The sequence below is a fragment of the Fulmarus glacialis genome, unplaced genomic scaffold, assembly GCF_000690835.1.
Source record: "Fulmarus glacialis isolate BGI_N327 unplaced genomic scaffold, ASM69083v1 scaffold30284, whole genome shotgun sequence".
Taxonomy (NCBI): domain Eukaryota; kingdom Metazoa; phylum Chordata; class Aves; order Procellariiformes; family Procellariidae; genus Fulmarus; species Fulmarus glacialis.
In genome coordinates this window covers 2,567-26,893 of record NW_009207876.1, presented here as the reverse complement: position 1 = coordinate 26,893, position 24,327 = coordinate 2,567, and the positions used below count along the sequence as shown (strand labels likewise).

At 36.9% G+C, this 24,327-nt stretch overlaps 1 protein-coding gene across 1 annotated transcript in view; it reads left to right on the top strand.

Annotated features, from left to right (window-relative positions):
• The window catches only part of EML4 (echinoderm microtubule associated protein like 4), a gene marked incomplete at its 3' end in the record, with an annotated part of 67,770 nt that overhangs the window by 41,219 nt on the left and 2,224 nt on the right, over positions 1-24,327 (top strand). Inside the window, exons 9-21 of the mRNA XM_009576299.1 lie at positions 2,685-2,834; positions 4,342-4,411; positions 5,802-5,912; positions 8,316-8,411; positions 10,674-10,808; positions 11,037-11,172; positions 12,998-13,149; positions 14,720-14,845; positions 14,979-15,110; positions 15,740-15,807; positions 21,689-21,777; positions 22,970-23,067; positions 23,685-23,724. Of these exons, the coding sequence (XP_009574594.1) occupies positions 2,685-2,834; positions 4,342-4,411; positions 5,802-5,912; positions 8,316-8,411; positions 10,674-10,808; positions 11,037-11,172; positions 12,998-13,149; positions 14,720-14,845; positions 14,979-15,110; positions 15,740-15,807; positions 21,689-21,777; positions 22,970-23,067; positions 23,685-23,724 (1,403 nt within the window). The remainder of the gene's footprint in view (positions 1-2,684; positions 2,835-4,341; positions 4,412-5,801; positions 5,913-8,315; positions 8,412-10,673; positions 10,809-11,036; positions 11,173-12,997; positions 13,150-14,719; positions 14,846-14,978; positions 15,111-15,739; positions 15,808-21,688; positions 21,778-22,969; positions 23,068-23,684; positions 23,725-24,327) is intronic.

The following is a 24,327-nucleotide window of genomic DNA, read 5'->3' as shown; positions in this document are numbered from 1 at the left end:
ATTCCTGGTAATAGCAAAATGGGCTTATTTAGCAGCTACAGAGGTCGCAGTCAGTGCTGCTGTTGACAGGCAATGACTTTATAGACTTCGTAGACTCTTTCTTGCAATGTATAGTAGCTCAGTTTCTGGAGGGTATTTTTAGCTCTGGTGCTCTTCTTTCTAAGAATAATTGAAGTCAGTGGTAAATATACTGTTGAATTCTGGTGTACAGTGGATCGTTTTTTATGAGGGCTGTGGCTATTCTTAGCCAATAAAAAAAACAAAAAAACCTCCCAAAACTAAAAGCTGTTAGGCATCAAATGCTGTGACAAAACAGTCCTTGTAATTGGTGAGAAACAGTATGAAGACAACCATCTCTGAATTTCCCTGGTTGAAACATCAGTCTCATTGAAAGATTAACATTGAAATTTAGTGGAAATTAAGCATCATAGTTGTGCTACCCCTTTTTCTGTAGAGAGAGACAGTCAGTTATTGTATTAACATATCTGTTGCTTTGTTCTGAGTGTGTGGAGAAGGAAAGAACTGCTGTGGAGCAGCAACCCCTCTTGTTTTCTCTCAATCTGAGATGGAGAATGAAGAAAGCAAAAAATTGCTCCCACAATACAAGTTGTTCCTTTACTCCTAAAAAACACACTCCTAGAAAATGCAGCCACTCTTTGGTACTTTATTGTGTAGGAAGGGTAAAGGAAAGGAATGGACTGAGAAAACCTAACCATTTTTTGCAGCTTCATAAATGCCACAGCTCAATGGTGAGTGCCAAAATATTTAGCCTTAGCTTTGCATGGTAGACTTCTGCTGTGGAGAGGCGTGTTTGCGTAAATCATTAGTACTCTTTGAGGATGAATGTTCAAAGGTGTCAATCTTAATAAATCCTTATCAATACACTCCCTATTGTGTACAGCAGATTAACTAGATCTGCCTTTCTCCTCTGAGAAGGTATTTAGAATAGTGTTCTTCATGCTTCAGGATAGAAAAAATATTTTCATTGGTTTGTAGCCCATCGTTTTTGAAAGTTCAGTGGTCTGGTTGTTTTGCTTTGGTTTTTTTGGTTTTTTTTTAATAAAAGGCCATTCTGGAGTTTCTTTTTGCTCCATCAACATTTAAAAGAAGAAGAAAGGAAGATTTAGTGGGAAAGTAAATAGTGATGGAGGAGAAACAGAGGCATCCTTTTTTTTTTTCTGCCCTCAGCATTGTGTTATATCAGCATTTCTCTCGATACCATTTGCTGAGCAAGCCAGTGAATAATCTCTGCTTCAGAGGAGCCATTGTGTTCTTCTGTAATAAATGGAAGAGAGCAAGATATAAAACTCTTTTGTTTTCCGTACTCTTTAAGAGATTTAATTGACAACTGAATGCAGTGTCCCTCTTTGAACCATTATTTAGTTACAGCATGTGTTTTAATTTTGCAAGTGTTCCTGTGGTATAGCAGTCCTGTGGTTTGGTAGGACTGCAAAAGAGGAAAGGTAGTGTGGTGATGGGTTTTTAGGGGTGAGGGTGGTATTTTTGGTAGAAAGGTAGACCTTTTCCAAGAAGAATAGAGGCCAGGCTGTCAACTTAGGAGATGTCAGTTTAGATACTCCCAAACTTGGACTACTGCACCTGCTTCCGTTTATGAGAAAGGGCCAGCTTCATCCATCCAGCTTTCTCCATGTGGGTCTTTGACTTCCTTTATCTACCTGATTAACCAGGACCTAAGGCTGGAATCCTTTAGCTAAAGTTGCTTAATGGATTTCCCATATTTTCCTTGCTGTTGCAAGTGTATTAGTTGGCACTGAAGTGGGGAGTGCTCTGAAATGCAGGACATAACAGGAAATTTTTTTTTTTTGAGGCTACAGAGCTACTGTTTAAGTCTGAATTTTGATGTTAATTGTACATAGTGACCCTGGGAACTGAAATACAGGCAGACAGCCACATTAATAATCTAGGTGAAGAAAATTGCACCTGTTTCAAAGAAATAATGAGTTGTAATAACGTTTGATCAGTGCTAACCAAGGCTGGTTCACAGTGTGTAAAACTTCTGAATGTCATTAGGAGTCATGCAGGTTTCCTACAAAAATCATCTCTTTTATATATTTTGGATAGATTTGGATAGAATATTTTTCACTGTGTCAGTTCCTTTTGAGTTTTGTTTGCTTTAAAAATACTCTAAAACAGTATAAAGAAATATTTCCTGAAATTGGCAGCTGCTGTGCAGAAGCTTGCCTCTTTCTGAAGGGCATTAGGAATTTTCACACGCTTGTTTTAAAAGGCCAAATGGAAATAATGCTCTGATGCCGGGGGTGCAGATGCACAGCTCTGTTGCTGTAAAAAATGTTAAGCCAGTACAGCGAGTCCTGCTGTTACCTAATGAAACTTCACATGGAGGTCTTTATAAAATGACAACACTGTATTTGTTTTACTTCAGTGTGCCTTATATATTTTATTTTTAAAATCAATGAGCATCACTTTTTAAGGGATTTCGTTTCCTGAAGTCCAATTATATGGAGTTTGTTTTGTTTTGTTTTAAACTGTGTTACTGAAATTGTGCTATAGTTCCAGAGGAAAAAACATAAAGGGCATTTGCTGACGTGAGAGCTCCCCAGGAATCCTTTTCGGCGGGAGGCGGGGGAAGTTGGGATTTTTTTTTTTCTGGTATACAGTGATTATGAAAACCTTGACTTTAAAAAAAAAAAAAAAATGTATAGATATGGGTATCGTGGAAGAGACTGTCGAGCCAATGTTTACCTCCTTCCTACCGGAGAAATTGTATATTTCATAGCATCAGTGGTGGTACTATTTAACTATGAGGAGAGAACTCAGCGACACTACTTGGGTCATACAGACTGCGTTAAATGGTTAGTATTTAACATTTGCATGTAAGTATGTGTCTAATAATGCAGAAATGTTTTTTTTTTAATTCTCTCCTACTATATGTATGAGCTCATTAATGTCATCATAATTGTAGTTATTTTCTGTTTCATCAGTCCCAGTAGATTTCACTGTAGTAAACACTGCACAAATGAACGGTGCTAGAGCAGTCCATGCTAGCTTAGGGTTTCTGGCTGAAATGTAAAACAACAGGGTGTGTAAACAATCTTAAGAGTGCCAGATTAAAGAAAGGATCTTTGCATAAATTATTCTAAATAGATGTCCCAGAAATTAAAAATTGTTGTCAACCTAATTCTAAATCAGTGATTTACAGGCAGTATGGCAAAGATACAGTCTTAAAGGAGAATTAGAAAACCAAATGGAAAACTGAGCAGTAATTTTCTCATTTTTTAATAGATAACCCATCCAAGTGGGGCATCTATTGTCTGGGAAATCCTAAAGATGTTTGCAAAACAAAACAGAGAAGCAGGGAAATTGAAGCCAATGGCATTGTGGGTGCAAAGGCAGTTGCTGACTTTACGATGTTAGTCTGAAGAGTAGTGCACATGATGTGATGGGGAACATAAGCTCCCTACTGTACCAGAAAGGAGAAGAGTTGCCATCTAAACCTCTTTTCTCCTGGCTGTGCTTTGATAACTGTAATTGTTTCCTGTGGGAGGAATGCTGTCAGTCTTGTGTTCTTCACTTTCATTCAAAAAACTAGACTGAATTGTAAATGCGTTTGGTGTCCATCACTCTGACCTCTTCAGGCTCCTCCCTGCTTGCCCTTTCCTGGTTCAATGGCTTTCTTCACATTTGTAATTTTACAGAGAAAGCAAATAAGAAGGTCGGTCAAAAAATCACTAGGACTAAGAGGATGTGTACTCTGAAATTGCACTATGTGTTTTTTCATATCAGCTCCAAAGTGAAACGTGATAAGCAAAAGCAGATTTTTACTTACCACTAGTAGTGCACCATACTGGAGAATTTCATTAGTACAATTACATCAGTAACTCATTTCAAGTGGCAGTAATCCCCGACTCCTGGCTGCACAAGCCCTCAGACAACTTTTCAGCTGTTTTTTCCCCAGGTTCATGCTATCTGTAGGTTTAGGCATAAAATATGGTGTAGTGTTTATAAATATGGCATATAACTACATGTAGGAAGTTCATCGTGACATAATGTATATTTTGTTACAGTGGACTCCCGATACAGTGCAAACCTTAGATTTGTCAGAGCACATGCGGAGGTGGCTCTTCTGGCACTCCTAGTTTTGTGCTAGCAGCCATTGCAAGAGCCTGATCGACCCATTAGTACAGTGTGTAATGAACTAGTCTGATGAAAAACATTCAAGCTGTCTCATTAGAAGTGGGATTTAGGATCTTAAGTGTCATCATGGGCTTCTGTTGAGAAAGAAAAAAAAAATTTATAAAAAACCTCTCAGTTTTGAAGACCTATGACAGCAAAAGCAAGTCATATTTCTGTCTGTCTTAGTCTTGCAGTTCATCCAGACAAAATTAGAATTGCAACAGGACAGTTAGCTGGAGTGGATAAAGATGGAAGGGTAAGTAATAGAGCTGTTGAGCAGTAGTATTTTGTTTTGAAAATCAGGAAAAAGTGTTCTGGGTTTTTTTAATCTCATCATCACCTTCTGTTTGCAGTTTATTTTATGCACAGCCTTTACTGAGATATTTTGCTGTTTCTAAGGTAACAGCCTATATCTCTAGCAAAAGACAGTGGCAATTAAGCACTCAGCCATACATCAAAAAGAGCAGAAGCTCATAAAGTCCTTTATGAGTCCTTTAAAGTCACAGTTAGTGACATAGGAAACTCAATTTTAATTCTGCAAGCAAATGTGAAGCTTGTATTTGATTTATAAGGCCACGTCATTTCTGTCACATTTCTTTCAATAAGTCTTCTCCCAGAAGAGAACAAGTCCCCAGTTCTGTGGGTCAGTGTACTCTTAAGCCTTCATGGAAGAGGAAATCGACTTGGAGAATTCATGGAAGGTGTCAAGCTTTCCTACAAACTTCCTTATTTGAGAGCAAGTGTGTTTAAATGCTGTTGTCCCTGGCTGTTGGTGAACTCTGTCAGAATTTGAATAATTGGATTATCTTCATGAAGTTATAGACAGAGGAAAAAAAAAAAAAAGAGGTGGAAAAAAAAAAGAGACAGATACTATGAGGTGTTAGAAGCACAATAAATATAACCCTTATTCAGATGTTCAACTTAATTTCTTAGATTTTGTAAGAAGTTGGTGTGGGATTTTTTTGTATAGATATTGTTATGATTTCCACTGAACATTTGTTGAATCTCTTGTTGTGGCTGGTTGGTTTGTTTTTCCATCAGTGGGATGATTTAATGTCACTTTCTATGGTGAATGCTGTCCTTAAGCCAACTTAATTCCCACTTTATTTCTGATTGTTTCACATTTACGAAGCTAAGCTGGTTTGGTACTTGTACGAAATATAACCATGGAGATTTTCATTGAGTGGTTGGTGATGGTTAGGGGACTCGGTGCACCAGGGTTGGGTTTTGTTTGGGGTTTTTTTTTCCTACATTACATATAAAAAAAAAAACAAGGTTTGATCATTATTTTCAGTTGTTGCATAAGATTGCTAGGTCTGGAGTCTGAAATGCAAGATGACTCTTCCATTATTTGTTCAATGACTTAAATTGGGTAAAGATTTATTTTCACAACTACCAAAAATGCCACCATACTTGATTTCTTGTCTCGACGGTACCACTGCCATGTTTGTAGTCCAGACATAGGGAGCTATGACTCTCACCTTTTGAGCTTCAAGATAACTATCCAGTGGCATTGTTAGCACAGGTCATCCTGCATTTCGGTCTGCAGTCTGTAATTCAGTAGCATCTGCTTAACAAAACTTGACACATGCATATGATGCTTTCACTGTTGATGATGCTCTTTGTCCCATTGCTTTTTCACACAGCCTCTGCAGCCCCATGTTAGAGTATGGGACTCGGTGAGCCTCGTGACGCTGCAGGTTATCGGCCTCGGGACTTTTGAACGTGGAGTGGGGTGTTTGGATTTTTCAAAAGCGGTAAGATGGGTGCAATTACTTGGTGTGTTAAGTAATTTATCCAATCCTATGTAAACGGGAGGGAAATCTTCAGAAGTTTTTGTATGTAGTTGCCTAGCTGATCTGTTTTGGTATTGAAAGTGCGTCAGTAAGGTTTATGTATACTTTATAAAACCAGCTGACAGTGAGCTAGCTGGAAAAACAGGAAATTGCACATGTAAAATTGCAGTAACAAACTAGCACAATGAATAAATAGCAGGCAAGAAAAGCCTTAACTAGAAACTGAACTCTGTGCTAGGTTTGGTGATTTGGTTTTGTTTGTGAGGGGCTTGGTTTTTTGTTTGGATATTAAAAACAAGTTTGTTAGTGAAGTTTATGAAGACAAATTTTAGTGACTTCTGATAGAAAGCGTAACTTTTCTGCTTACACAGCTGGAGTAGGTTTTTATCCACCAACAGGAAATAAAAAAACCAACATTGTCTTGTGCTATTTTTTCCTGAGGAATACTTCGTTCAATTTGTGCCTCTACTTTTACATAGAAAAAAAAAAGAAATAGAACTCTTGTTACTGGGCCCACAGAATTTATCAGAAAAATCAGTAGCAAATGGAGATGCGTTACTTGGCATTGATAAAGTTCTCATTTCAAAATTGGCAACGAGTTTATTTTTTGTAAAATTTTTAAGCTGCCTTTGTATTTTCACCAAAGCACTAAAGACATGTCAGACCTCATGAAAATCCAGGCTGTGCTTCTTGCATCCCAGCAAGAAGAATTAATACATGTAAAAATAAAAAATGCAGAAAAAGAATGTCTGCTGTAGGTTGCTAATAGAGGAAGAGATTCACAGGACAGCTGAGGTAGGGAAGGGATGGCTGGAGACCACCTCACCCACCGTCCCGCTCACAGCAGGCTCAGCCAGAGCAGGCTGCTCAGGGCTGTGGTCCAGCTGGGTTCTGAGTATCTCCAAGGATGGAGACTCAACAGTCTCGCTGGGCGACTTGTTGAAAGGAAATGCTTACACATTGAAATGTTGCTAAGTTAGTTATACCTAGGTTTTGTCTTTCAGTAAATAAAAGAATTTTTTGTTTGTTTCTTTTTTGGTTTTTTTTTGTTTGTTTTACAAATTGGGAGTAGCATACATAAAATAGAATAATGTGAGAGGAATACTGTCATTCCTGTCTCTCTCACAAATCAATAAAACTTGTAAACTCAGATACATTTGTTTTTCAAGGTGAATAAATACATGTTCCATCATTTTAAAAACAAAACAAAACAAACAAACATAAAACCACTAAGGTATTTTTGAGGACTAGATTTTAGTTTTTATTAGTTTGTTTTGCAGCTGAAATGGATTTTGATACCTTATTACAGTCTCATCTGATTCCTCACTGGACTGAAACAGTGAATATGCAATATCTAGAACTGTGTTTTTACCACATAATTCCATTAACCCATGCAAGAGCTTGTATATCGCCAATGCTGTCTTCAGGGTGTCTTTCCACTTAATAATTGACATGTATATTTGCATATTACTGCTCATAATAGTATTAGTATTTGGGAATAAAAATTTCAGCCACCTCTATTTTCATAATTTGTTAGAGAATGCGGTTGAACTGCAAGAATCAACTTTAAAATAAATAAGGCCTCCTCCAAATCTTTCTACACATGTCCTTGAAACAACTGGTTTGTGCAAGTATGTGTTGCTGTGAATAAGTATGTTTTTGTTCCAAGATTTTCTGTCTGCTCTTTTTAATTCCGTATAGCCATATTTACCATTTTGTTGTAAAATTGTTCAAAATTAGCCATTTCAGTTATTTGATACTGTGGATGCCAGTCTTTCTGCTCTGTAAGCATTACTTTATTCAGAAAGTGTTACCTTTGCCGCAGTTTTACCAACTGCGTGATGAAACTGCTGGTACTTAATGCTCCATGAGGAAAAAATAAGATGTGCTTACAAAATTTGATAATGTAAAGTTGTGTGTATGTGATAGTGACATTTAAGAAAAAAAACACAAGTGGAGCTATGTGTCTGTCCTCTGAGACCTGAGGAAAACCAAAATATTTGCAGAATAGAAAAAGGGAGAAACCTCTTTGCTACTACCGTGATATTGCAAACAAGAAAGCAAAAAAAAGACAACAACAACAGAAACAAACTGAAATGGAAAGACTTGGTAAGATGATTTTAAAGCTTTCCTAGAATATTGCTTGAAGCATCGTCATTTTTTTGTGAGATTATGCAAAAATCTATGTCTATCTTTAAGAGAAAAGGAAAATACCAGATATATCAAGCTTATTGTTACTTTAGAAGGACTTGCTTAATTTATATTTATACCTTTGTGGTTTTTTAAAATACTACTGCCCTTCCCTGTTTCTAAATGGGGTATGATATTACTTTGTCAGCACTTCTTTTTTTCTTTTTCCTTTAGGATTCTGGTACTCATTTGTGTGTAATTGATGACTCTAATGAGCATATGCTCACTGTGTGGGATTGGCAGAGGAAATCAAAAATAGCAGAAATAAAGGTAATTATTGCACAAATTAATATTCTGAAATACAAGTGGTTTTTTTCCCATAAATACAACAGTTTGTGAGACACACATTTGATCTTACTTGGAAACTGCAACTGGAATCCTGCTGGCTTGTGTAAGGGCACAAAAGAAATGTATTCTTAACTTGTATATTGGAAGGGTTTTGAATATTGGAGTGCTTATAATTCTATTTTACTCATCCCTAAAAGCCAATCCAAATAAAGCAATTCTCTAATATTTGCCTAATTTAAAAAAAAAAAATCCTGGGAGCTTTAAGAAACTGAAGTGATGTTTCAGTCTGTAGTTGTTTATTTAAAAAAAAAAAATTTTTTTAGACATTCCTTATTTTCATTTTTTATCTGAATCGAGTTCCAGACATTGATTCTTGGTATGTGTGTCTATTCTCATTTGAAGTCCATCAGTACTTTTGCAGATTGCAATCTTGTTTGCTTTCCTGTTTCTTTCGTAACCTTCTAAATTTCTGATCGATGAGAAGCATTCAGAGGTGTTGCGCTCAATGTTTATGTAAAGTTGATTCCACTGGAAACACCCAGTCCAATAATAACTTGCTATTGAAGTCCATATTTTGAGACATCTTGCTTTGCGTTACACAATATCAAGCAAGGAGATATTACATGGATGTGGAACCGAGTATTTTTTAATTTTTTTTAATCATGAGTCAGGAAGTGGAATACTCTACAAGCATATATGTCTATATGATTACAAACTTGCAATTTCAGATAACAAAATCAGGTTGGTTTGACCCATTTTCTTTAAATTATGTTGACCAATACTAATTATATTCTATTCTGTAAGTTTTAATGTAATTCTATGTCATTATTTTCATTTCCTTACTGATATTTAATGTGAAGCTATGTGGCATATGCCTTGTATTTCGCATTTTATTGACATTGTTTTGACTATTTTTACTCTCCAGGGAGTTCCTTGGTGTTTCAGAATTGGCTAAAAACAATTTGGCAGGGACAGCTTGCCTTTCAGTAATTACTCATGTTTAGGACTTGATCTTGCAGTATCTTAAGCACCTTCTATGATAGGTGATATGAGCAGAGTTTCATCCCTTGAGCTAGGGTGTGAGATGGAAGCCTTGTCTCAGCTGAACTCCATTAAATTTTTCAGTCCTTAGTTTCCGTATGATTTCCATGGATATAGCAGATACGCTTATGTGGAGGAAGCTGTGTGTGAGAAGCATAATTCAACAAATATGGCCTTCAACGAAAAATGAAACTTAAGAAGGTTGTTTTCCTAAAGTGAGCCAAAAATGGTGAGGTGGGAAAGGGTACTCCCACAGGTGCTGATTCAGCAGCACTTTTATGTATACTCCTTTAAAGCATGGGCTTAAATCCCATAGAAGTAAATGATTGATGCATTTACTTAAGTGTTTTGTAGAGTCATTGCCTCCAGGAGATTGTTTTCAAAGACAGTTTGGTTGAATATACATTAGAAGTTAAATAAATGACCAGTCAGTTTATTATGTTTGTAAAATCTATTGGTAAAGGATGAAATACTGAGGTGTTAGTAATTCAGGAACAGTATATGCAGCCACTAAAAATACAAGGGTGAGACTCTATGTTTCAGGGGTTTGAGTTATGCAAGTTTCTTTTTTTCTTCTTTGTGAGGAGGAAAGGAGAGGAAGAAAGAACCCAAAGGAATTTTTACAGAATTTCAGAAAGAGAATTATGACTGTAATCCTACTATGTTACCATTATCTCAGTTGCCTCTGTCACAGCTTTGTTATCCAGAATAGCAAACTACTCTGTGTAGAAACTGAACAGGGTTTTCAACCCAAAAAAGTGTCTTTTATACATCATTCACTTTCCATGGCAGTGGTCCTAGCTATTCTAGAGGGCAGAAGCTTTTGTGATTTTAAAAAGTGAATGTAAAACCTGACTTTTCTACTGAAGTTTTATAAAGATCTCTTATGAAGACGTGTAGATGTGGTGCTTAGCAACATGGTTTAGTGGTGGACTTGGCAGTGCTAGGTTAATGGTTGGACTTGATGATCTTAAAGGTCTTTTCCAACCTAAACGATTCTATGATACGATTCTATGAATGTAAAAAATCAATATATATAAAATGATATGCGCGGTCATTCAGACAGTTATTTAGCACGGAAACTTGGAGATTCCTTCAAGCATACAATGAGCTGTCTAGTTCCTCATATCTCTGTTCTGAAACTTGGGATTTCTAGTAGTTAATGTCCCATCTGAATAAATATTATTTCTGTTATTATTTCAGACTACAAATGAACTTGTTCTTGCTGTAGAATTCCATCCAACTGATGCAAATACCATAATAACATGTGGCAAATCTCATATATTTTTCTGGACCTGGAGTGGCAATTCATTATCAAGGAAGCAAGGGATATTTGGGGTAAGAATATCTTGATATCAGGTCAGTTTTAAATCAATGGAATGATGCGTTCACGCTTTCTATAAATTTGCTCCATTGTTACCGTGTACTGTTTGAACAGAGAGGTAAACAATCAAAAAAGGTTAAATTCTGTTTACGTGTATGCAGGGTGTATGAGTCTGGATACGTTATACTAACTATGTAACGAGTACAAGCAATTATCCCTTTCTTTTGCTTATTTTGTTTCAGAAATATGAAAAACCCAAATTTGTTCAGTGTTTGGCTTTCTTGGGAAATGGTGATGTGCTCACTGGAGACTCAGGTGGGATAATACTTATATGGGGCAAAACTACTGTAGAACCTACTCCAGGAAAAGGACCTAAAGGTAGGATACATTCACAGTTAATCGCAGATTTTAGATAGTCTGTAGAAGACAAACATAAAGGATTGCATTAGAAAAGGAATAGGGAAACAGGCCTGACGAAGGGTATACACTTCCTATTATTAACAGGTGGTATTAAACTCCTTCAAGTCTCATCAATTTGCTGACTTAAGAGCAATCTAGAGTTTCTCAATAATTAATAAGACTGTGCCTGAAATGAATGAAAACTACTTTATCTAAATGTTTTGCATTTAAAAAAATGTGCAGTTAATCAGCTTTCCTTTCATCCTGAGATTTGAAAAAGGCTGTAGGATCAGTTTGGGGATTCTGCTACCTTTGCCTCATAAAGCTTATGTTGTACCATGCTTAGTCTCAGAGGAATACTATTAAGTGTTGAAGCTGATGTTAATAGGACTTGTATGTGAAGGAAAACTATAATGTGTAGTTGTACCAGTTACGCAAATAATAGTATCTGGTTTAGCAGATACTCATGTCTTGGCTGTAAAATATACTTTAAAACCCATCTTATTTGAAATTTGGGTTAAACTTACTCTTTAGGGCAAAGCTTTTGTAAAAAAGAAAGGAAAATTATTTGTTACCCAACGTATGCAGACCTGACACAGTTGGGCCCTAAGGTAACTTATAAATTCAAGGGTAATTTATTTTACTTGGCAGCTATTTCAAACACTCTGGTTTAAATTGGTATGCCAGGAAAACATTCATGTAAAAAGTAAATTTTTAACAGTAAGTCTGGTTTTGTAGGTAAATCTTTTTCTTGTCTTTCAAGGTAACTGTAATGGAAAAGTAATTTAACAGATTATATGATGTTTAATTTTGAAGTTCTTGTGCAAAAATAAGCTTTTCCCAATATAATCTTAAAAGATATTGAATAGAACATTTATTTACATTGGCTTAATTAAATAGGGGATCTTTTAGTGGGTTTATCACATTAGATTGGTCACAGGACTTGATCGCAAACTCTTTGTCATAGTGTGAGAGCATGCTGACCTGAACTGACTTGAGCCATAGGCAGTCATTGAAGTTAAGCTGGTATTTATCTGCGTGCTGTTTTAGGCTTTTTCTGTGATTGCTATTTGAAAATATGCAAATCTCAAAGCACCAGAATCTTTCTTTTTTTAAAATATACTTTCCTACAGCAGTTCTTTTGACATGAAGACCGAATTCGGATGCAAAAGGCTTCCTTTGCTACCTTTGTTGTTTAATTTTCTCATCTCTCTTTCATTCTTCCTAGTGTTTTCCTTTGGGTAGACTGCTAGTTGATAGATGCCAAATGCTAGTTATGCTATTTTAAGTGAGGCAACATCCAGCATTAGATATGAGGTTCATGCATCCTGGAAACTTTGCTATAAATAATTTGCTTTTTATTCCCATAAGACTATAGACAACAAGTCTTTGAGTTTCTTTTAATAAAATAACTTTAACTCTTTTCTAATAATGACTTGCTAAATACTTAGTGACTCTAAAAGACAGTTTCTCTTGCATCTGGAAAAACTGTGTTCCCTTGGGTAGCAGAGAAATGAAAGCATTTTGCGTATAGTTGTTCTTGCCTTCACGAGTTGTAGGACAATCAATCTCGAAAAAGTTTCTATTCAGGAAGGCAAGTCCTTTGTTTTATCTTTTCATCCTGTAAGAAAACACTACCACCTTGTGTTTGCAATACTAATGCAATACTAATAGCCTGACAATGTGAATGTAATTATTTATTATATGCTGTTGCTTTATTCTTCTGCCAAAAGGCACAGCTTCTTGTAAACCCCAGGTGAAAAAATGAGTAGTGTTCTTTATTATTTTCTTTTTGTGCATGTAGGAGTATATCAGATAAGCAGGCAAATCAAAGCTCACGATGGCAGTGTGTTCACACTCTGTCAAATGAGGAATGGGATGCTGCTAACTGGAGGTGGGAAAGACCGAAAGATCATCTTGTGGGATCATGATTTGAATCCCGAAAGGGAAATTGAGGTAAGAAAGCAAGAGTGACAAGGAAATTGCCTTGAGCAAGGTATTGACTAGCAAGACCGAGCCCTCTCCACCCTTTGGAGGATCAGTAGTTAGGATGATAAGACTATCTTCTGGTTGCTGTCTTTTTAAGTGGATGACAATGTTTTTATAAAAGTGTTTAAATTTTCAGCCTTTAAATGAGCCTATATGAAGTTTCAGTTCTCCTCGGTTTAAAGTGAACAGAAATTTTAAGGTTTTTCTTTCCTTCAAGGCCTGCCTTAGTTTCTTTTATTTGTCCCTTTTTTGAGGATATTCTTTAGTATGGCCTGTGTTTTTGTTAAGTTTGCCTGTCTGGAGAAAGACAGTGTTACCAGGATTTGTGTGTTTTAATAGAATTTTTGACATAAGGCAAACAATTGGTAGGATACGGGTATTCTGAAAGAATTAATGATTAATAAGCTATGTGGAGGAACTTCTTTTAACTTTATCCTAAAACAAGTGTTTCATGAATATGTATGTCTTTGTGATTTGGCTCTATGGCAATGCTAGGTAAATGGGGATGAACTGGAAAAAAATGGTATGTTACGGATTTTAAAATACTTTTTTTTTTTTTCCCTGACAATAAGATTACCTCTTGAAATAACATGTTGTTCTTAAACAGTTGTTGTAATTATGGTTTGTTCCACTTACCTAGTGTCCATTTATAGCCGCATTTTTTCCTTAACACGTATGTTTAGTTCTATCTAGAGTTTGTTATTACCTTGAATCTAATATTAACCTTTAGAAAACATGGCTGAGAGTAAGTAAGCATTGACTATCATATACAGCTCATAGGCTTAAGTAATGCACTCTAGTCATATCAGTGTCTCTATTTTCCTTTTGTTAATAATGTTATGTTAAAGCTAATTTTTTATGTTGAGAAATATTACCAGAACCCTGACAGAAAGCTTTCTGAATGATTGCATTGATTTTGTGGCTAATACTAAAGTTAGTGTATTTTCTAAAGAAAAATCATTTAGAAAACCAAACAAATGCACACTATAAAATAAAACAGTGTATTAGAATTCAAGCATGTGGTAAACAAACTCAATAAAATTCGGAGTCATTGCTGACATAAGGCATATGAACATTTACTTAAGGCTACTCAGGAAGCATTAAGAAAATCAGGAAGCATTTACTGTGTGCTACAAGATTTTTCTTATTTTTCACAATGGGTTTTGAAAAGTAAACAGTAACTATGTCTTATTCCTATCCTTATAAGATGAGTTGTAAGGTTGTGGAGTGCATTTGTTTAGTGTATTTGACGCTTAAAAATCCTTGTAATTTAATTTGTAATTTTTTTCTACTGAGACTTACTAAAATGGCACAATTGTGATTGTTTTGGAGCGAGATCATTTTGTATGCCCGTACTGAACAAATAAATAGGTAGGTTTCAGGTAAAGTCCTGATCTAGTGTATACATGATTAGATTGTTCCTTTTTACTGGGAGAACTGCAGTTCTGGTACTGTCGTTGTGCACTATTTGTGGTCTTCAAAAATAAGCGCCTATCAAGATGGCATGATGTGGTTTTACAGATGTTTCTTTTCCTAGGTTCCTGATCAGTATGGAACAATCAGAGCAGTAGCGGAAGGAAAAGCAGATCAATTTTTAGTGGGTACTTCACGAAACTTTGTTTTGCGGGGAACATTTAACGATGGTTTCCTAGTAGAGGTACAGGTGAGCACAACTCTTTTTTTTTTTTTTTTTTTTTAAACTATAACCCAAAAATGTAAAGGCATTCTCTGCTGCTGAGTATTTTAAGAGTGTCTTTATTTTATTCATTGTTAAATCATATGTGTTTTCTTTCCAGGGACATACAGATGAACTCTGGGGACTGGCATCCCATCCTTTCAAAGACTTATTTTTAACATGTGCCCAAGATAGGCAAGTTTGTATGTGGAACTCTGTGGACCACACGCTGGAATGGACCAGACTGCTAGATGTATGTCAACCCTTTAATGTTAAATATAAAGCTGGAAAATAGGAAAAAGCATTCGTTTTCTGCAACCCCCTTGTGCCATCTGATCGCAAGAGAAGCAAAAATCCTGTAGTTACGTCTTTAAAAACAGCTATTCGGAAGCTTTGATAAACTTAACCAGACATTGTATAGACTCATCAGACATTGTATACACTGTACTCTGGTTACCATTGTCTGATGCCATTCTGACAATCCAAGTTGAATAAAACTTAGTCCTTTGTCCTTGTTACAGTATAACTTTTTTCCCAATTATTCAAACAATCTGAAGAGGATATCATACAGTTGTGCAAGGTTTGGCTTTAGATATCCTTCCTTACTGTCATTGTTCATTTCATATGTTGGCTAGTTCTGTCCTAATACCCGAGCAAAAGTATCTTTTTACACAGAAATTTAGGCTTTTTACTTTCAAGACATAGTGCATGTCACTGATACATTAAAAGAAAATCTGTCTGAGGATTGTAAGCGTGCTGCTAAGTGATTGGTTTTCCCTGTGTCAGTTCACCTCAGACTTTTAGGGTAGCTTTGGTATAGGAGAGGTGTTTGACCATAAGGAAGCGGGCAGGTGAATCACATGTCTGTGCCTCTCCGTTCAGGAACCGGGGCACTGTGCTGACTTCCATCCCAGTGGAGCAGTGGTCGCGATAGGAACGCACTCGGGCAGGTAAACGCCTTTCGACTGAGTTGTGATGATTGAAAGTTTAAAGCAGACAATTTGATACTACATATCTTGTATATTGGCATTTGTTTGCTTTTTATTCTTTTTGCTTGAGGTTAAGTAGCCAAAAAAGCTTGGGGGAAGGGGACAGACCTTTCTTACATGGGTTAGATGAAGACAGAAGAATTATTTGACTGTTGTTAGACTGTTTTGGTTTTTTAACTACTCTTCCATGAAAGCCCAGACCTTGAAATTTTTTTATCTATTTTTTTACTATTTTTTTGCAGAGGTTTCCATGAGCACTCCTTATTGGCTTTACCAAGTATCATATATTTTAATATTGTGTGTGAATATTACATTAGTTTATAAGCTGAGCACAGTACAGATCTTTCTCTTTCCCAAATACACTTGCAACCTCTTAAATTGACATGGAGAGGCAAGTGAACAGGCTAGGATTTTGATTTTTTGGTAAGACAAAGTTTAACATGGCACATTGCTGCAATGAAGTGCTATCAAGCTGTTCATATTCTTCCTGAAATCGTTGCGTATTTGAAAGCTATCAAAACACAAGCTGAATCTTTTAACTCAGGCTTCTTTCAGTGGTGGAAAAAATTTATTTTAATTCATAGTCAAACTCTGGCTTGGTATCGTCTCCCAAGAAAGGAGTGTTATGCAATGGATTTTTAGCAAGTACCAATTAAAAGAAAAAAAGGGATATTCATAGCATTAGAAAGGTGAGAGGAATAGATATTAAATCTACTAGCATTTTTATTCTGTTTTTCAGTTATACCTCATGGTTGACAATTCGATGATAAAATAATGCATAGTGCATGTAAGAAAATCGGGATTTTTTTTGTGTTTAATTCACCCCCTAGAAATTTTTTTATACCTAACCTCATGCCTAAAAACCGTTTAAAGTTTGGTTTTTCGAAACTGCTGAGCATGTGTAACACCTTTAAACTTTCCTGGAAAAATGAAATGTTACATACTTTTTAAGGAGTTTTCTTCTCCAAGATGAAGATGCAGTCTGCACTAAATTCATTAGGTACAACATCAGGCTAGAAAACCAAGTTTACCTTCCTAAGAAGAATCTTGCTGAGCTCTTGCGTGTTTGGTTTCCATACTGTACCTTTCCATTTTTTCATCCCTGTCTAATTATAGTATTAAATTAAACAAGTGTTTCTACCTTCATTAAACAGAGCAGAAGATACTGGCCTAATAGTACTTGAAACAGGAAAAAGGGAAAAGAAGGTCAGGCTACATTTCTTCAGAGTTATTAGATGTTTTTGAAATTACATCAAAGCACAATGAAGACATATTGAATGGTCAAAGCCTTCAGTCTTGTGTTTGCTTTTGAGGTTTTTAGTTGTGGGGTTTTTTTGTTTGGGTTTTTTTTTTTCCTCCCAGAGCATTTTAACATTACTTTTTCAATTCAGCACTTTTTAGTTTAAATTCCTATTTTTTAATTACCTGAGGCAACCAGTTTATACTGTGTTGGATAAATTTATGATGATGACCTTGGATTTTGGGGGGGTTTTTTGTTTTTTGTTTTTTGGTTTTTTACCCTGTTCTTCCTGGAACTGAGCAGTTATACTTTCACCATTATATTTTATTACATTCTGAAATTGCATGATTCAATGATAGGTTTGAGATATACAAATGAAACTGAATTGAAATGAGGCCTGGTAAGTGTAGAAGTGTATGAGAAATAAATGGAGTTGTGAATCAAGATAAACAGAACAGTTTTAAATTTACTGCCTAACTAGCAGCATCACGCAGTGCTTTCTGCACCAGATAATCCAGTCCAAGGGAGTTATTTCCCAAGGAATGAGGGCTGCATGATGTATCTTGATTAACATATGAGAGAAAATAGTCTCAGGCCCTTAACAAGTTATTTAATAACTTAATTGATTCATAGCCCAAAATGCATAAAGCCAATATTAAATGAGTCTAATTTGTTTAGAGTTCAATAAACCTTGGATATGTCTGTCTGTTGTTGTTCTAGTGCCGCTCTGCTTCCAGTACAGAGGTCAGTAAGACAGGGGTAGCGAATGGAGCATTAAGAAAGATGGGTTTGATGGTTAAAACTGTGACGTCTGAAGAAAACTGAATTTTCTACCTCTCTTCCCATTCTTGTCTGTTGTTTCACAGCGGTGTGTTTTTATCAGGCCAACACATCGTGGTTTTGGTGTGCTTTTCACGTACCGCTTCCCATGATGAGTGTTTCAGTATCATTTCCCTTTTTGGGCTGTCTGCAAATGGTCTGCTGCAGGTTTTATTAACTCCTTCTTCAAATACCTTCTGTGTGCCTGGTCATCAATTGTCTGGGATTAAGCCTGGTTTGGAGAGAACTAATACGTTTTGTGGATCCTGCTGTTTGCTGGAAATGCACAGCTAAAAAACTAAAAAGGGCTGGCAATCAGAAATCATACCAGAAAAGTGGGTTTTTCAGGGCACTATACAAATCCTTTTGCCATGCTGCCAGTGGTATTATTTGCAGGAAAGTAGACATTTCTGTGACTAATCGTATAGAATATCTTGAGTGCTGTGCACTGCAGAAAAAAGACTAATAAGATTCTTACAAAAATACTAACATTATTAAGAAAACTGAGGGCTGGAGGACAAGACCAGCACGAGCCAGAGCCGCAAGAAGGTAAATCCGTCAATAGAGCTATTGAGATTTATACCAGTTCAGCATCTGTTGTGGTGTTAAGATGAAGAAGCCTAAATATCCCAGGGAACCAATCTTGTAAGATGGGTTGGTTTGTTTACTCTGATTAATGCCTTGCAGGTTCAACATTCAGTATTAACTAAACATGGGAATTGCAAGTGTAAGTGCAAAAATATATTACTACTTTGGAATACTGCTTCCCTGGTGATTTCATCAGAAAAATTCTGCATTCACAGATGTGAATTATCAGTAATAAATGTCTGTCATGGGTCAGAATTTGTTTTCCAAAAGAGAGTAGTTTAAAGCGTTTTCTAAAAACATGTTTTTAGATAGGTTATTAGTATTTTTTTTTAGAGCAAAGGAATGGCAAGACAAGAAATGGATGAAAATGGCAAAAGTTCTGTCTTGTTTACGTGAACTCACAAACAAGTTAAGCGTGTTATCTTCAGTAACAATTGGGAGAAAATCAATAAAAACCAGAAAAAGCAAAAGAGCTACTATCTTACAGCTGGGATACCATTCATCCATCACAGTGCACTGGCTGTTTCCTTGGTCAGCTAAGATTGCAGCTAATATCTCTTGTTCAGAAAAATTTTTGGAGAAGGACTGGTGTCACAAAATGCTGTCTCCTAACGCCATAGGAAGTTCACTGTGCACTCTTAAGAGCAACAGAAGTTTTGCATTGTGCTTGATACCATACAATACCACCTCTGTGCTTTCAGTAAAATAGGGGGTTTTGCATGTTTTTCCGGTTGCATTTTAGGCTTTTGGTATTTTTCGTTTTACATAATATTAACTGGAGGTTTACCTGGTTCAGGTAACAGCCTCAAAGAACCGACCTAAAGAGCCGTTCTCAGGGCCAGCATCAAGAGGCATGTCTCTGCTGCAGCAGCCTCCCTGCCTTGCCCTGGTTGTGTGTTTTGGAACACAAAGGGCTCTCAGCCCTCCCCTTGGCTGTCTGGCAGAAGCGCTGTACAGCATGGTCACCTGCGGGAGGGCATGGGAAGGGGGTACCCATCCACTTCGTGGAAGAAGGCTGCTTTTGGTTGTTACTGTGCTGATAATCAGTTTTCATATCCAGGCACCGCAATTATGCTGCTCAAAATAAACAAACAGGCATCATGCTGTGTGGTCTTGCTAGATAAATAGATTTTACAGTATAGTGCCTAAGTTTTCTGGTAAAGCAAAAGGTCTTCCTATCTCCTGTTTTGCTGTCTGTGCACAAGAGGTGTGTTGCCGACCTGGGCTGAAGCAGTGAGGAGCCTCCACCCTGTGCTGCATTCAGGAAAACACAAATAAGAATGACAGTGGGGCATTGGCTTTCAGACCAGCTTCTCGTGATGCTTGGAGACCAGATGACTCCAACTCAGTGATGCCTCCATGTGTGTTCTTCACACTTCTGTTGTTGTCCCATCAGGATGTACTTTTAGAGCAATTTTGCTGTCATGATGGAGTCACTGTTTTTCTTTCTATGGTGGCAAGATGGCATAGGTATCCTCTCTCTTCCCTCCTGCCAAACCATTTTGTGGTTTTGGTTTGGTTTTTTTAAAATTTATTTTGATTTCTTTAATATCCACACCCCATCAGGGTTATCGGCCAGGTAACATTTTAGTGAAGCATTTGACAGGGCTATTTAGTTTGAACTAAGTAGCAGAATAGCAACTTGTAACTCCTAATGCGTTCAGAGAACCTTCAAAGCTTCAGTGTGTAGATTGGAAGAAATCAAAAGTCCACTTTCAGCAGAGGATTGCAGCAGAGAATCTCTGAGCGTGGTTTCTACTGCTGTCCGATGCAAACATATTAGCTGTTTTTCACTGGTTCCATCTGTCTTGCACACAGATTTTTCAGCAGTCTGTGGCATGTGGGGCTGAGGTTTTTTTATGTGTATGTTGTTTAATTTCTTTCATGTGATTCTCTAACCACAAGCTGGTTTTAAGCCATTGGGACTAGGCCACTTTCCAGATACCTAGCTGCTGGACACTGGATCAGCGTGAGCTGGAATCTCATCTCCATCCATAGAAAGCAGCGATGTGCGCTGTTGTTCCTGAAGTTTATTTTAGCTTAATAAGTCTGTTTTGGAATAGAGGGTCCTAGCTTTTGTGGTGTGTTTGTTCCACTGAGTTCACTATTAAATATCTGTGTGAGATGGCAGGTGGGGTTGCCTTACTCATTTCCACAATGCGTGAACTCGCCGTTTGCCGCTAGGGACGGAAATCTGGCCGTAGCGTACGCACACGGTTGTGAGATCAGAAGTTTGGAGCAAAGAAATTAAATTCTGAGTACACCTTTAATGTGTTTAGCCATGTTGAGATCTTACGTTTTCATGATAAACATGTATGTGTATATATATATTTTTATTGAATTTTCATTGTCTTTGTTTCGCTAATGTTTGCTGTATTTAGGAGTTGGGCATCAGAACCGTTGCAAAATGCTCAGGTTCTGCTGATCTTGTCCACCTTGCTGTCGGTGGCCATTTTGGTGTACAGGCCACTGAGTTTTTGTAAGCTTCTCTGAGCTTTTTACAGCTTTAACACTGCAGGTTAAAAGTTATTGTTAAATAATAAAAAATGCAATTAGTTACCTTAGTTATAAATCATCCAAGCAGGAAGTAAAAAAAAAAAACCAAAAAAGCTAGGTTATGAACCATCAAATTTCAGTAAATGGTTATTCCTTCTTACTTCAATAAAATTATTCATAGAAATGGAAAGGACTGAGGGGAAGATACCAAATTAGAATATAATTTGTGTTTAAAATGAGTATGGAAATGTTTTCCAGTCCCTCCTACTACTTCTATTTTTATTTTTTTAACTTTCTTCATACAAATTGAAAGATCAGTTTTTATATCAAAGCTGTTCTTCAAAATGGGGAAGAAGTAGTAGATTAAAATTCAGCTGTAGCCTTAAGGCTTCAGGGTCATAAGGTGCAGTCATATTAGCTATCTGGTGGCATGTTTATCATCCAGTAGACATTTTGGTGATTACTATGGTGTTCAAGGGAGGGGGAAAAAATTGGGCTGTATTTAGAATCTGTTATATATTCTTCACTGAAACTTGTATTGCTTTGTGTACCAGAAAAACGTTCCATTAAAAACAGATGTTCGCTGTCCTGCCCTTGAGGGGCTAGCATGAGAAGATGAAGGCAGGCAGTGATTATTGCTCTTTTGCTTGCTTTTTTGTTTAGTGGAAGTGATACTCATTGGAATTCTCCTCTCTCTAGGTGGTTTGTTTTGGATGCGGAAACGAGGGATCTGGTTTCAATACACACTGATGGCAACGAACAGCTCTCAGTGATGCGCTACTCAGTAGGTAGGCTGACTTGTACATTCAGAATAATTGCTGATAAATGAGACGTCTGTTCTGTTAAAGGGTGTTAAACTACTCTCCAGTCACTAGAAAAGGCAGAGCTTTGAAAAAAATAGTTTAAGATGCTTAATATATAACTGAATACTTGGTTACAGATTTGTTTGTGTGTGCTAAACCTTGGAGTTTTGTAACTGCAAACATTACAGTCACCTTTCCCAGCCTTTCCGTCACGTTGAACTGTGCTGTTATAATAAATGTTAGCTTTGCTCCCAGAAAAAGGAGAAGTTCTCAACTAGATAGTTGACACGTTAACAGAAAAGTCTGTAAAAAGCTTAGTATTTCAGTGATACTTTAATATACTTCTTAGTTAATTTTCAAGTTTATTAATACATAACCATAAAACTAAGCTCAGGTCTGTCTGAAACTCAGAGCTGTTTGTTAAGTATTTGCTATGGGATTACATGGACTCCAAGCCAGTATTAGTACTAGTCTCCTCTTCAAACGTGACATGACAGATCATCAGAGGCTGACTCCTCTCTGTTAAAACTGGATGGGAGAACACTCCCATAAATAGGTTTCTTGTTTGCTTTTGGATAACATGCCATGTCAGTGGGCAAAATGTTCCTCTGCTGCTGCCATATCTGCCAAACGCAGCAATTTATTTTAAAGCATTGATGTTCATTGACACTAGAGGCGTTTGATGGTGATTCAAGGCAACTCTTGTCCATGTACTTTTTTTGTAAATGGAGACAACATAGGTTAGAAAACTGCTTATAATGTTTGAATGTTCCACTTCTTTAGACATTATTTAATGCTGATTTATATGCAATCCCCCCCTCCAAAGCTAAGCTAACTATAGAGTAAATACTGTTCTGCATTTTTTTGTGATGCAGAAAACTCAAGCCTGCCTGCTGTTGACAATTTCCAGAAATCTAGTGCAGTCTGAGGATTTTAACCCTGTCCATTGGACACTTACTTAAAAAAAGCAGAAGTGAAAGAACTTGCCCAAAACCCATACCCACAAAGTAAACAGATACTGGCTGAAAAACAACATAATGTAAACAGTTACATATCCTTAAATACAATTCGTAAACAGTGGTTTAATTGAGACTATTGTCTTAGTGATAAATCTGAAGTCATTAAAATCTGGAAAACAAACATTCTGCTCGTTTATATCAAATATTTTGTGTTGCAGATGGCACCTTACTTGCAGTTGGATCCCACGACAACTTTATTTACCTCTACGTAGTAACAGAAAATGGAAGAAAGTATAGCAGATATGGAAAATGCACTGTAAGTTTTGGAGCAAATATAATCAGCAGTTCTTGCATTTTGATGTTATACATGCACTAAGATGTTAAGCAGTGGAACTCTTTCCGGGTTGGTGCTTTTCCATTTTTAGTTTTGATTATAGTTTTTATGGGTTTTTTTCAGCATTTGATTGATTTTAAACTTCAGTCTGATGGATACTGCAACCATTAGTGTTAGGTGAACACTTTTGCATCAAATATGACTAATTTCTCAGACTATTGACTTTTTCTTTGAAATGGGAAATTAGCAGTAAGGTGGAGAAATGCCTTGTACCTATATGCTGAAACTCCTTCAGGGAAAATATTACACTTGTTCGGGGGCATTTTCCCCCTATTGGTAAAGTACTCCTTGGACCAACATAACATTAGATGGTGGAATTTCATTAGAATATGTGATTTTGGAGGTTGCAAATACGCACTATTTTCAGCTGTTATTGTTACTACAAAATTTGGAATTGGGGGATACGTTACCAATAAATTTCTGGCACCGGGTGAATAAATGTAAATGTCGCAGAAGTAGTGGAGTTTATATTAGTCCTTACACTTACATGAGGTTGTCCCAGTGCTAAAAAGACATACCTTTTTTCCTTAAATGTTTAGTTATGTAACATCCTGGCCTTAAGTTCAGCTGTCTCTTTAGGTTAGTGGGAATAGTTACATAAAGAACATCTGAACCTTAATGGGATTTGCAAATGATATCGTATTTGACGTGTGAAATGTTTTTTTTTCAAGGAATGCATCCCCTGCTCAAAACACTTTTCATATGTTTGTCACCAATTGCATTTCTTTAGTTTTAAAAATAAGAGAACTTCTCAAGCTGCTTTGTTAATTTGAAAATGGCAGGTAAGGGGACCATAAGGCTCAATTGTGTTTTGTTTTTCTTTTTTTTTTTAATTTCTAATTTTTTTTTTATTATTATTATTATTTTTCTACAACCTTTGATGCAAGACTTGCAGTGGAGACTGTTAGTTAGGAGGAAATGAACAGGCATTAGCCAGTCCTTTAGTGCCATGTATGGTGTTTTTGAGAGATTTCTACCCATCATTTGGCTGAGGATGCCCCGCGCTGCTAGAGCATGGGGGTCCAGAGCAGCCTGGGTCTAGCTGCTGCTGGGGGCACGGGGCTGCCAGGGCGGTCAGCAGCAGTGGGTTTGCTCTGTCCCTGTGGTGTGCAGGCTGGCAGGGAGGGCTCGGCGCTGGCACGGGATGCGGCTGGGGGGGGAGGGTGCTGGGGGGGCGGGGGG